The sequence below is a fragment of the Fringilla coelebs genome, assembly GCF_963513975.1.
Source record: "Fringilla coelebs genome assembly, chromosome: 16".
NCBI lineage: Eukaryota > Metazoa > Chordata > Aves > Passeriformes > Fringillidae > Fringilla > Fringilla coelebs.
In genome coordinates, this window is record NC_140042.1 from 6732706 (window position 1) to 6746737 (window position 14032).

The window sequence follows — 14032 nt, forward strand, 5'->3', positions numbered from 1 at the left end:
GTTTTGTTGGATGGACTGGTATTAATTGTCAATGTGCTGTAAAAACATAACACCAATATTCAGCTGGGAGGAGAGCTTGCAGAGGGAAAAGAGGGCGAGTGAATGGAACCAGTGAAACAAAGATGCAGTGAATCACCTACTGGTGAAAAACAGATGCCTCTACTTTCTTAGAAACAGGCCTCAAAGCAGAGATGTTTTTCCTTTATCACTGTACATAAGAGAAAATGGTCTCCAAGTCGATTCAGTCTTTCTGTAGAAAAGTGAACCACAGCTCAAAAGATATGCAGAATACAACAGTCAATGAGGTTTGGTAACACATTGCCTCTCTTTGATCTCTTATGCTGCTGCTGTCACTCCCCCACATTATAATAAAGCCATGCACCACTTCCATGTACATGTACTGGCTTAGGGGGGTATTAGACCCTCAGGCTCTTACTCAAAGTAATTTTTCCTTGAACTCCTGGTAATTGGTTTTTGTAGGCACAGGTTTCCACTGCAAGAGGAATCCACTAGAGGGAAACATGCACACTCTCAGGGAGAAGCTCTGAGCCAACCACATGTTTTCAGCTGCAGCATTTCAGTGTTGTGGGCTAGTCCTCAAAAGACAAGACACACACATACAAAAAGCACTTCCCTCTTTCAACAAAAATCCAATAACGGCAGGGCTTAACTGCAGTTACTGCCCCACAACAGCAGCAGACCAGGCTATTTTCCAAGTTAGCCATAAAAACACAGCAATGTTCCTTCTTCTGCATTAGGTGACAGCACTGATTATTTTACCTCCCTCAGCCCATATTCTGTGCCCACATTACATCTGAATACACCACCACCACAGCAACCCTGCCTCTAACAGCAACAATCAGTGTTACTAAGAGACATTCCCAAAATATGTTCTTTCCACAGTCTTCCAGTTCATGTAATCATAAAGAGGTTTGGCGTAAATAAAATACATTTTTATGCCAATACTATTGTGTAGGAGCAGTTTGAGAGCTGGTAAGCCAATAAAAAATGAAGGAAAAAGAAGAACAAAAACCTGGCCCCAGATGTGAGACTGTCCCAGTACAACCTCAACCTCAGCTGGAGCAGGTGGCAGCTGTGTCCGGCAGGTCCCGGCTGTGCTGTTGTACACACCCCCTGCTGTCTCATTTCTCATTTCTTGAAAGCCATTTTCAGCTGCTGGGCTTGCACATTGACTCAGTTGTCTGCCTGGGAGGACATCCTGGCCATCCCCAGGCTCCTTACTACCAAAGAGGCAACTTCACCAAACAGGACAGGAATTCACAAAGCAGCTGGGTTAGGGTAGCACCCAGGTGATGACAGCTGAAAGACAGCACCAAGCAGCTTGTGTTGTGGGAGCCTAAAAAAATGCTGGAGTCACACAGGTATCTTCAAAGAGAAAACAGGTCCAAAGGCAAGCAAGAAAGGGTGTTCTGCACCCTTTGTGTAACTCACTTGGCAGAAAGGGCACAGCCACAGTAGAGCACAGAGGAGTGGGAGTTTCCCGGCCCAAGCGCAAGAAGGACTGCTGGGGAGTGCTGCTGTTTGGAAGAAAACAGCCCACAAGACTTGGTGAAGAGGGGGCTCATGGAGACAGCCAGGAGAGAAAGTTGGAAGAAGATCCAAGAGAAAGGAAGCTTCAGCAAACTGTGAGAGCAAAGAAGTCTTTAAAACTGCAGGCTGGGCAAAGGCAAATGGGGTATAATGGGATAACAAGGTGCCTAGCTGGCAGGTTTGTTCTTAGACTGCTGTAATCTGGAGAAGTAACCTTAGAGAGCCCCAGCTCAGCTGCTGGGAGTCCCAGGAAGGTGTTATCAGAGTGTGCAAGGAGCAAACAGATCGTGAGGGGATCAGGAGCAACAGACTGGAGTGGTCAAGAGAAACCAAAGAGAGCAGCCAAATACCAACACATTTAACAGCCTGTGCAGCCATCTACCAGGGCTGGCATCCCTCTTCTGTGACTTACCACTCCACCCGCTGCTGAGAAGGTGCCTGGGGCCCAAGGGGCAACGCGGCAGAGACCCAGGGGAAGCCAGGAACAGCAGCAAGAGCTGTGGGGGCAACGGGGCGGGAACGCCGCGTGTCCTGTGAGCGAGGCAGGGTCTGGCAGCAGCAGCGTGCGAGGGGCCCAGGCCCTGCCCTGGCCCGAGGAGCCCCGGGCAGGCGCTGCCCGAGCCCCGCAGGCGGAGGCAGCCGCAGGCAGAACCGGCGCTGCCCCGGACACGTCGCTTTAGCGGCGGGGGCGGGCCCGGCGGGCGGGAGCTCCGGTCCCTCGGCGGGCAGGCACCCGCACACCCCGCCGAGGGGCCGGGCACGGCCACAGCGCCCCGCTGCCGGCTCCCGCCCGCGCTCGGGGTGCCCACAGCGCCGGCGGTGACACGGGGGACACAGCGCACGGCGCTGCAGCGGCGCGGGTGTCGCTGACACTGAGCAGGCACAGCTCTGTCACCGCAGCAGGGCCGGCCCAGGGCCTCCTATGCAGGTGGAGCGTCCCCGGCTGCAGGAGGACAAGGCTGTCCCAGCTCTGTTCTGCACGTTGTCACAGCACCCGTGTGACACAGGCCCACAGACACAGCACTGCCATCTCTTTGAGAACTTGCTGCTCAGAAAGATTGCAAGTTCTCAAATTCTTTGATAATAAGTTCTATATAAGGTGACCAATTTAGTGCCATGGGATCTTTTGCATCTGTTCTCATTAATGACCACTGCCTTGGTCAAATTTCAGCGCACTAGTTATATTTTACCTAACGAAGTTAAGTCATCTTGATATCAGTTTCTCATTCCCAGGTCACAACAGGTGCCAGCACTCAACAGCTGCCATGAGAGGTGGGGGCTTCCACAAGAGCCCCCATCTACACTGCCAGGGCTGCCCTGGGCCATCCCCACCCTCCTGGAGAGCAGGAGACACCAGCACTCCCCTCTCCTCCTGGCCAGCCTGGAACAGCTGCAGCAGCTCCCCAAGGGAGCTCCCAGTGCACACCAGTACTTCATTTATTTACCTGGTGATTTCTGGTCCATTCAGCACATGCACTTAGATAGAAAAACCAAGCAACGCTTCTAGGAAGAAATTCAGTGAACACTGAGAAAACATCATTAACCTGTTTTCTGAAGTTATAAATTTCAAAATCCCCATTCTTCCTACAAATCTTTAATTCTATGATTGAAAGCAGAATTCAGTATTCAGAATGACACTGTGTCTGTTTTAATTATTGCTTCTCTACCGACTGTACACACTTTACCTGAAATTTTCACAAGGGTGATGATACTGGAAGAATTTAAAGGTGACTACGCTATTTAGCGTGGACTCATCAGCTGGGACTGTGGCTTTGAACTTTTGGAACTTTCTCAACCTCAGGAGACTAATAAATATATCTTACAGTAGAACTACACTGGCTGGCATCTGTTTAAAAATGAACAAACAGACAAAGAGATTATAAATATATAACTGTATTTTATTTTTAATATTAAATATTTTTAAATTACAAGCAGTTTCTTGAATCACACTATGCATGATAATCAATATACAGTAGAAATTACAATTTAAAAATGTACACAATTTAAAGACATTTTGACCTGAAATTTCATTAACTATGATATATTGCCATAAACCTCATACCTGTATTAAATTACAATAGGAAAACCTCATACCTATGATTTGTTACATAGTTTCTCATTTACAAATAGAATTGAACATTATATATACACACACATCAGTACCATTTATCATTTAAGTTACACCTACATCTGTGCAAGTTCAAACAATTTCATAAACAAAACTAACCGTAAGTCATATTCAAGTTTCTGAAAAACAGGCTGCTGGTATTACAAATACTTATTTTCAATTAGTTTATATGATGTTTGACTCTCCTCTAGATTTCTTCCCATTTTGTACCAAAACCATTAACATGTATGACTTAAAGCTGAAGTAATTTTTTGAAGTAACTCCATTCTTATTTAAGGCTATTTCTTATAAGGCTAATGTACTTGAATTCCACCTTTCACCAACTCCAACACAAATAGCCAAGTCACTGACACCTGACAATGCTGACATTTTAGGATAGTGCTTAATCGTAAAAAGAAAGTCTTTCTACCAACCAGCCTCCTCATGAAAGATTGAGTATTACATAAAAATCTGCTAAAAATACTGATAAAAAGAATGAGGCTTAAATGGCTTTCATTAGTGCATCAACAAGGATATGAAAAAAACAGTTAAATCTGCTCATTTCCATGAAAATGGCAATTTCCATAAATGCAGTTATACACAGGGTATCTGCAGCTGGGTCATTTGGGAGAGTACAGGTGTTCCCACTGAAACTGGACACACTTGTTGCTCTCTTGGCTTCTCACTACAGATTCTAATGTTCAAACAAACACCTTTAGGTGGGAAAAAAAATCAGATCTTTTAAATACCTTTAGTAGCCAAATTGAGACAATGCCTTCATTATTCAAACAATCCAGGTATTCTACTAGAGAAGGAATTAAGCTGTAACCAGTCCTCATAATAAACCATTGAAAATAGATACATGTACTTCTAAAATGGAGATTGCAGGCTTAAGTAGCTAGTGCAAGAAATTACATAGAGAGTAATGAATGATTTGGAACAAATCCCCTCATTATAATGTAACATGTTGGAATTACTAATTCTTCTTCATTGTGCCACTTAACTGCCAGGCAGATATTTAAGTATTGCTAGTAGTTGATCAGATCTTTAAGTGTTATTTTTTTTTACCCCAAAAGATAGTTTATATTATTGCAATCCAGCCTACTGGATTACTGAAATTAAAATTTATGTTTAAGTGATCTGAGTTAACTTTAAATATTTATTTTTTTTTCATTGTACAGCTAAAAAGGACATTACCTTGCTTAATATCATACACATCTTGTTTTGGAAAAAACGCTCCTTTGGCAATTCATTAGCAATGAGTCCATTTGGACAAAGGAGTAAACTTTTACTTCCTGTGTAAGCTTTTCTTTAAACACGGGTAAAGAATAAAAATCTTATATTTCCATCAAGCAATGGAAATTCCTGATGTGCAAGATAAACATCTGATTTTCCAGAATTACAAGAAACAAAATGCACAACCAAGTGACGACATTCCGGAGCATAAGCTTTTATTTAACCCAGAATTATTTTTTAAATAAAATGATTCAAAATTAAGGCTGAACTCCAGGTCTGACAAGTTTTTCACCACGTAAGGCAGACGGGCCCACAGGTTCCCTGCAGACCCTTATGGAGTGTCGTTCTTACTATGGTGAAAATTTAAAGACAGATGAGGTACCCTAAATCTAGCTGTATCAAGGAGTTTCATGTTGGAATTATGGAGTTTCTAAGCAATAGTTTGTGCACAAGGTCTATTACCAACATTTAAAAATATTTTCAGTAGCGCACAGCTTCCTTAAACCCTCTACAGTATATACTGTAAGCCTGTATTAAGAACTACTTGACTTTGCCTTCTAAATAATGCTTTGGGAAAGGTCCATAGGAAAATTCAGTTCCTCACTTCATACTGAAGAACACTTCTGACTAACTCTGAACCTGAGTGCCTCATCAGAAAAAGATATCTCAATTCATTGGCAACTTCAAACAACATGATTAACTAAATCATTCCCTTTTAATCAGTATGGAAGCCATTCTGGTTTAAGGGCTAAATAATGTTGGAAAAAAACCAGTTAACATATTCTTGTCATTTTTAAAACATACTTAAAAATCAAAATTAACACAGAGGTATACAAAAAAAAGAAATCAAACATCTGAAAATATCTAGTCCTTCCATCTCCATATGATGAAAATTCTCTGGTGACTGGATCTGGACACAGAGCACTTGGACCACCATTATCTCAAGTCCTGCCAAAACAGCCACTAAAATACAAAGTACTTCATATTTCAGTGCACTTGTATTTTAGTACAAGTAAACAAATACAAAGCCAGGTAAACTGTTCCTATCAGTGTCTCCTACAGATCTGAACTGCATAAGGCATTCCAAGAAGTCAGGGATTTGTTTCTCAACTGAACTCACTTTGGAATAATAATTAAGGATATTTTTTTCCAAGCAGTTTAGAGGATTAAATCAGCTAAATGCATGGTAGAGCAGGAAGGTTAAGCCTCCCACTGTCTTCCCTTCCCTACAGGCTTCAGAGCAAACCTATTGTATTGCAGCCTTTGTTCAGAATGCACTTCAAGATGTACCATGGAGCTCTGCAGACATCTTAAAATGGATCTGGCCCCATAATGGGTGCAAAACTGGGCATTAAACATTAATCAAAATCTTAATTGTCATAACATCACCGAGAGGTAGATTTACCACAGGCCTCTGAATGGAGCCCAGATCTGCAGTCAGCAGAATGGGCTTCAAAATTCACAGAATGTACAGCTGAAGGGCCAAGTGTACCCAAATCCAGTCTATTGAAATTAGTCTTTATGTAAGATTCATAAATTCCAGAGTTTTGTACAACCAATTTTTCCTCTTCTTTCTCCAAGGCAGAAATTGTAGTAAAAACTGGAAGGCCCTTAACTTTGATATAGTCAGATGCTATTACAGTTTAAGCAGTCAGTAGGATCATATGTAGGAATTAAGAGACATTATCTCTTTCATCTAAAAATTCCAGAGTATATCATATATTCTTTTCCAGTTTCCTATAAAACATGAACACTAACAACCATTTTATAACCATTATCATTTTAGAAATGGTACTGAATATAAGATTTCAGCAAGTCTAACATAATACTCAGAAGTTATGTACGTTTTACGAGTACCGTGCATAGCAAAAGGCTACAAAAAGGACAAATTAAACTGGATAACTGGGCCAATTCAACTTGTCTTATTTTCCTTGAAAGATTCAAGATTTTGATTCTGTACATCATCAGGAAATAAAGGAAGAATAATCCATAGTGCAATTGTAATAAGCAAAGTAATATGTAGTGATATCTTTTTGAATAAATATGGCTCACTACTGATCAACTATCATTCAAACAGTTCCATCAACACAGCCACCTGTTGCACAGGACAGGTATACACAATTCTACAACAGGTGTATGTTCAAATAGATAATGAACTACATGGAAAAATATAAAAAGAATATTATACAATCTCATACATAAACCAGACTGTAGTGTAATTGCTTTACTTGTTTAAGTTATCTGAAAAATACTTCAAGTACTTGAAAACAGCGGCAGAATCGTCTTTCAATGAAAAGCAAAATTGCACTGATTTAAAAATACATTACAAAGTTAAATACACATTCAAATTAATGTCCTGATTTAACATTGCTTTCAGTGTTTACTTCCACTTCTCAGTACTTCTTGATTACCTGTGTTACTCCAGGAGGATCCAGAGTTTAGATAAAGAAGTTTCAAACACAAAGTCTATGTGTTTTATGTATGGAGTCCAAGCACATTTAAATTGACTTAATCTTTTTCTCCATCTTCACTGCTTCCTATTAGTAAAGGAAAGGTCATAAGATACAGTGAGATTTTTCTGCACAACCCTCACTTCTTTGTAAGACTCTTGCTAGAACTTGGCATTCTGCTGTTTTGCCCTTCCAAGTTTTGGTTAATTTTTCCCTACACTTTCAACTACTGTAAACATTTGGTTCATTTATTCATAGACATCTGTCTCAATCACACAGTTCAATGTCACTTCTTAGGACACATAAGGCAACACAGGATCTCCAAAATGCTCTCTCTTATCTGTAAGTTACTAAGCAGCAAATATTATCTAATCAATAAGCACAATACAAGAACAATACAACGCTATATAACACTGATTACATATTTATAGACATTGACCATAAGCAAGGCTCTGCTATCAGTAATATTTATTTTTAATAATGCAATGTGTTATCAAGATTAATAATATGCCAGACCAATTAAAGTGTGCTTATTTTTGCTTCTCTTAACCCTCAAAAACATATCAAAGGGTAAAAAAGTTTTTGGTTACTGACAAGAAGGCTTGTTAATAAACACTGCTAGTACTCAATATTGCTCTGAATGGATTGTTTGGCTCTCCTAACAAAAGCTATCCTATTCACAGCTCTAGAAAACATGCTGCAGCTCTCGAGAGAATGTCAAGAATGCAATGTCTAAAAAGCAATACGAAAAGAAAACTAAACTGTAAAATAAGCTTACACAATGGTAACAGAAACATTATGTTCCTGGCATCCTCATCCTGTGCAATGAAAACACAATTGTGACTTAAGACAGTGCAATAACCAGAATTAATAACTGCCATAGTGTGGCAGGTGCAACAGCAGCGCTGCAGGATTGCAGAGGGTTCATTTATCCAAATACAGCACTTGGGTTTTTAACACAAACTGAGAGCTTGTCTTGTAAATGTTCCACAGGCTGTTCTACCACAATTTTGTACCAACTTGGATGCAAATAATCTCAATCTCCATGGAAAAGTATGTCTTAACTGAAACACAAGACCAGACAAACTTTCATAGTGTTAAAAATGTACTTCTACATTTGGTATTTGAATAGAACAAGACTTCTTGTATCTGTTCCTTTATCTTTTCATAATGATTTTAATTTGTATCATTAAAGTAATTATTATGACTAAATCACTTACCTCCTTGCTCTATATCTGAATCTGTAAGATGTGTAAGAGAAAAGCTTGCCATGTTTGCAGGAGAGATGGAGAATCTGGAATAAGGGGATGAATGTGACCAGTTCTGATCAAGAGTCCGGGACGGAGGAGGTGGAGAGAAGTACTTTGATGGCTGAAGGGGTGGTTTGGAACCAATGAGACTGTTAGCTGCCTTGGATATAAAGGATGGCTCTGGAGAAGAGAAGTCATCATCCCACTCAAAACCCCCACCTTGGGGAGGGGAAGGAAAAAAAAAAGTAAGAAAGAAGAAAAAAGCAGCATTACAATAATGTCATGTAAGGTCACCCAGAAGTGTACAAGGAGACTGGAAGATTGCATTAACCCCAAACAAAACCTGTATCCCTAGACAGGGTTCTGGCCCAAAAGTCCCTAAGATTTGTCACCCAAGTTTGGCTGCCTCTCAGGCAACCATGAACACACCAATATATAAACAACCAGTATCACATCCCAGCTTTGCTCCTCAGGAACAAGGGAATCTGAGCCCAGCTGCAGTGTGTGCTTAGGATGCAAAATTGAAGCCAACATGGTCCAGTGAATTTACAGATCACACATAGTTTAATGACTTCTCATAAAAGGCTCTGCATCAAACAGTCTCGGCCCCTGCTGAGTATAAATATATTCATGTACCTTCTTCATCTGTTGAGCTTTCTGAATTTGCAAATCTGTTTAAGTAACCAGGGCTGGAAGATGGAACAGGAGAGCTGCCAGCACCTTCCCCGTTCACGTCTATCCCACGGCTTCCCAGCTCCTTCGTTGGTGTTTCCTACGGCAAACAAAGTCACTTATTTAACTCTTTTTACACACAATGTCTCCATGCCTTCAGATGCCAGCACCCACAAATACACTCCCCCATCCTGCCATCAAGTCAAATGTGAGATTAAAAGGCCTGTAAACTGTTACAAGAAGACTTTGAGTTACAGATTAGCACATGCAAGTACTTCTAAAGAAAGCTGCATGAAATCTATGCTAAAATGCACACAGGAAATGACCATTTAAATATTATTTACTATATAAAATGGTTTCATATTTGTAGGAACAAATACCTTCCAACTGAAAACAGTTCCCATATCAGCTTAACATGGGTAGGGCTTTTTTTTTTCCTTTTAAATAAAGCCTTATCCCAACATTTTATTTTTTTTAATCCCCTGGTCATGTTCAGGATAAAGAGCCAGACTTTGTACAGCCGGTATTGGAAGCAGCCAACATTTTATCAGTTATTGTAATAAAAAGTAAAGAGTCCAACAACTAAGAGCAGTTTAAACACAGCTGATTTTTTCCTTCCCCTCTGACAAAAGGATTACTATTCTACAGGCTGCCTAAACCCAAATAAATCACCTATGTTTTCTATTCCAAAACACAGTTAGCTGTAATATTTTGGTGCGTCATCATAAGCAACATTTCCAAAGCTTGACAATGTGACTGTTCTTTTAAACTCACTGGACTAGTTTAGTTGCCATAATGCTAAAATACAATCCCCTCTGTATCCAGTTACAGAAGTTAAAAATTTATAAAGCTGATAGGGAAACAAAAGTAACTTTGAATTTTATAAGCAGATCACTGTGTCACTGAACATGAATCCCACAGGATTAATAAAAATCAGCATTACCATCAAAATACTGTTCTCATCTTTGATTATGATCTTAGATAAATTTACCTTAGTGCTAACTAACATAAGATTCAGACTTAGGCTTCAGTTTGAGTTTTGGGGTTGTTTTTGTTTAATTATTGGCTTTTTTGCTTTCTTCCTTTCTTTTATAAAGCATCTTAAAGACTTCAAACTCATTAAACATATAAGCTGTTTCTATAAAGTTGCAGCAATATTCTGTCAAAATAAAATAATTATATATCTTGTCCATAGCAATGCTGTCTCACATATTCAAATGAAATACATCTTATAAACAGCAGAAAAACATCACTAAAACCATGTTTCATTCAGCACATGCAGTCACAGGTCCAACAGCAAAGGAGACTCATGATTTGGAAACCAAAGCAAAATCCTCCTTCACTTCAGATTAGTGCAGCTATTCTACCAGCAGCACTAAACTGTACCTAGCCAAGTCACAAAGTTCTTTTTTCTTTATATACAAATATTATTCTTTTACGTACATAAATTCTTACCTAGCCTTAATATATATATAAAGAAAAAATAGCCCACATCATGAACAAGCTGTAACCCTGCCAAAACAAGAAAGGTGCTTTTGTAACAAGGTTTTCCCAAATATTAAGCAATTTATTCAATTGCTTCTTGTTTAAACAAAAAAAAAAAAAAAAAAAAAAGGCAAGCCAACAAAAATTTTTTTTAGTAATTAAAAAGAAGGATACCTGATCAAACAAATAGACTGTCACATCATCAAAGAACGTTACAGCCTTTTTCTCATCTTTCCAAAGTTCAGGCTGCCTTTCATTAAGAGGTTTTGGAAGTTTCAACAAGCTTCTCAAATGTTTTCCATCATCTTTTTCAGTAACTATCTCAGGTACTTGATGAACAGTTTCATCTTCACTGTCAGAACTCAGACTATGCATATGAAAAGTCCTCATGTCATCCTCAGAATCACTGTTTTCATCTTCCTCATCTGCATCATCGCCGTCTTCTAAATCAAGCATTCCAGCCACGCTGAGTTTGCCGAGGTATTTTCCTTCAATATCTGGCTCTTTCAGCTTTTGTCCTTCCATGTGATAGAAGGACTTCTCACTGTTACTCAGATCTAAAGCCATGTTGTGCACAGGCTTTAAGTCTCTGTGTGAAAGGAGCTCTGAAGTGTTAGTGCCAACACAAGAGACACTTTTATGGGAAGTCTCAGATATTTTTATTTCATCCCTCAGGTTACCTTCCATCACTATTTCCAGGGAAGTCAGAGTTGCCTCAGCCCACTCATCAGGACACCCCTGCATCCTTTCATCCATCTCTTGGATCTCTAAATTGTGATTTAGTTCCAGTTTCGAGTTTTGATTATCATCATCCTGGTAATTCCTCACATCACACGTTTGCTGTCTCTCTTCAAAACCACAAACCTCTTCAGTGTGATTCTCTCCTCTGTTGGAGGAAACAACACACACAGTCTCTCTGGACACATTTACAGACTCTTCTGGTTTTTTATCTGGCTCAGAATCATTATCAGAAAAATAGGCTGAATCTCTATAAGAGTTTTGATTTCCACTCAGAAAAACCACTGGGGTTATTTCAAAATTGCTGTTCACTGCATCCAAACAAGCTGCTGCTTCTGACACAATGATGACTGGGTTAGAAGGCAAAGCACTAACACTGTTCTCATTCACGCACAGAGCAGTTTCCACATTGGAAGTGTCCTCAACAGGGACATGGGAAGTCCATTCTGGAGATTCCAGGTTTTCTGTTTCATAGCCACTGTCAGCAGGTTTATCTGGTGGCAAAAGTTTCTGAGGACTTTGAGCCTGTAAAGATTCTAAAACCTCATTTACATCTAAAGAATCCAAAGAATCAGGTGTCTCTAAGGCTTGTTCTACAGTTTGTATAGGAGATGGGCTGTCTTCCAAAAGGCTGTCCTGACTGGTACAATCTGAAGCAGCAACAGAAATTGAGGTCACCTCTTCTGGAACATCCTTACAGTTCTCAAAATGATTTGATGTTTCTTGTATTTCCTCCAACAAGCATTCATTTTTTTTAAATATGGGAGAACTATCTTGCACATTTCTTTTCCTATCTTCCTGATCGCTACATTTTTCTTTGTTAAAAGTTGTTTCCTCAGACTTGAAAAGCATTCCCTGTTTCACCTGTGCATCACACTCATCTGTTTCAATAGCAACACTGTAATATGGACTGTCTCCAACATTATTATTTTTGGCATTATAAGATAGCTCTTCTTGACAGAGAACATCGGTGTTACAGGACATGACTTCATTCACTTCTACATTTAGAAATCTCCCCTCATCCTTCAAAATAGGAAGATTTGCACAGCTATCAGATGAATTATGTGCTGTGGGTGGACTAGAGGATGCCTGCATTTCTACAGTAGTCTGAGACTGGGAACTGGAATCTTTACTCATTGTCACTGGGTTAAAATTTTCATCTTTCACTGTTCTAAGACTTTCGTGTATTAAAGAAAAGACCTGTGCATTTTCAGCCAGCACAGGCTCAGGCTCTACAGAGTTTCTTTTTGAGGTTTCTAATATACTTTTTAGAACACCATCTGAGTACTGCCCAAAATCACTGCTGTTTTTTTTAGGCAATAACCCTGTTAATAAGTTTTTCTCTTGAAGAAATAAGAAGTTATCAGAAAGTTCTTCTAAAGTTACCAGCTCTGACTGGTTAGAGATATTTTCACATAAGGAAACAGTTTCATTTTCAGAAGCATGATTAGAATGCTCCTTCTCAGAACAGCCTATTGCCTTTCTAGCATCTGTGTTTGAGTTCAAAACAGCTGGTTTAAAGTCTTTAGGAGAATCATTTGTTTCAGCAAACCCAAGTGTTTTTCTATTTGTCAATTCTTCTGCTCTATCAATGTCATTAAATATACTCTGGAAAGGACTTTCTGGACTATTGGCAGCAGTCAAAAATTCCTCTTTAGGATCTGTATTGTAGTGGAAGAAGTCCCCATCGGTACTAGATTCTTCAACATCAAGATCCCTGAGAACGGTGAAATGAGAACTTTTTTCTTGTACAGCTTCTTGATGATCAACTTCTGTGGTTAATACAACTGATTGGTTATCAAAATTCATGCTGCAGCCGCTTCCTTTTTCCTCTAACTGGATATAGTAGTCATTTCCAACAGAAAGTTTGTGTGCATCAAACACAGGTAACACCCCAGGAACAGCAAGTGATGCCTCTTGACCACTTCCATCCTGTGCTCCTGGTCCTTGCTCTGAAAGTGACCTCTCAAAAACCTCCACTGGATAGAAAATACTTGTGTAGTTCATGGCTTCATCAGGATTCACATGACCACATTCATCAAAGTGATCATGTTTAGCTGCCTCCCAGATGTATTCAAAGCTCAGACCATGGCTTGTTTCAGTTACAGTCAGAACCTCCTCCAGCTCATGGCCAAGTCTATCTCCTGTGAAGTGATCCAAGATTGGGAATGCAGAATTACTTGCTTCTCTATTTGAGGTGTTTGGTTTCAGAGCATTCCACTGCTGTTCAAAATCAATCTCTGGGTCCCTTTGGCTTTGCATGCGGAGGTAAGTTAAAAGTCTGTGCACTTCTTCTGCCGTCGGTCTCTTTTCTGGAGGCAGCCAACAGAACTGCAGAACTTCATACCTACACAAATAAAAACATTTTCAATAGGTTTCACACTGAAAAGGAATTTATAGAATTCAGATACCTAACATGCCTCAGAGTACCAGTATCACTGGCAAAATTCCATCTCCAGCAAGTCCCTACACCCCCTTTACCCAGGATTTGTTTGCTGAGTTTCCATGTAGCAATTTCAATGTGTTTAAGAGAACTGAGTCAT

At 39.8% G+C, this 14032-nt stretch overlaps 1 protein-coding gene across 1 annotated transcript in view; it reads right to left on the minus strand.

The window, feature by feature from the left end:
* Positions 1-3488: 3488 nt before the first annotated feature.
* Positions 3489-14032, minus strand: part of LMTK2 (lemur tyrosine kinase 2) — a 42005-nt gene continuing 31461 nt past the window's right edge. The window contains exons 11-14 of the mRNA XM_084216855.1: positions 10926-13836; positions 9231-9366; positions 8565-8813; positions 3489-7431 (exon numbers count right to left, since the gene is read on the minus strand). Coding sequence (XP_084072981.1) covers positions 7403-7431; positions 8565-8813; positions 9231-9366; positions 10926-13836 — 3325 coding nt within the window. The 3' untranslated portion in view covers positions 3489-7402. The remainder of the gene's footprint in view (positions 7432-8564; positions 8814-9230; positions 9367-10925; positions 13837-14032) is intronic.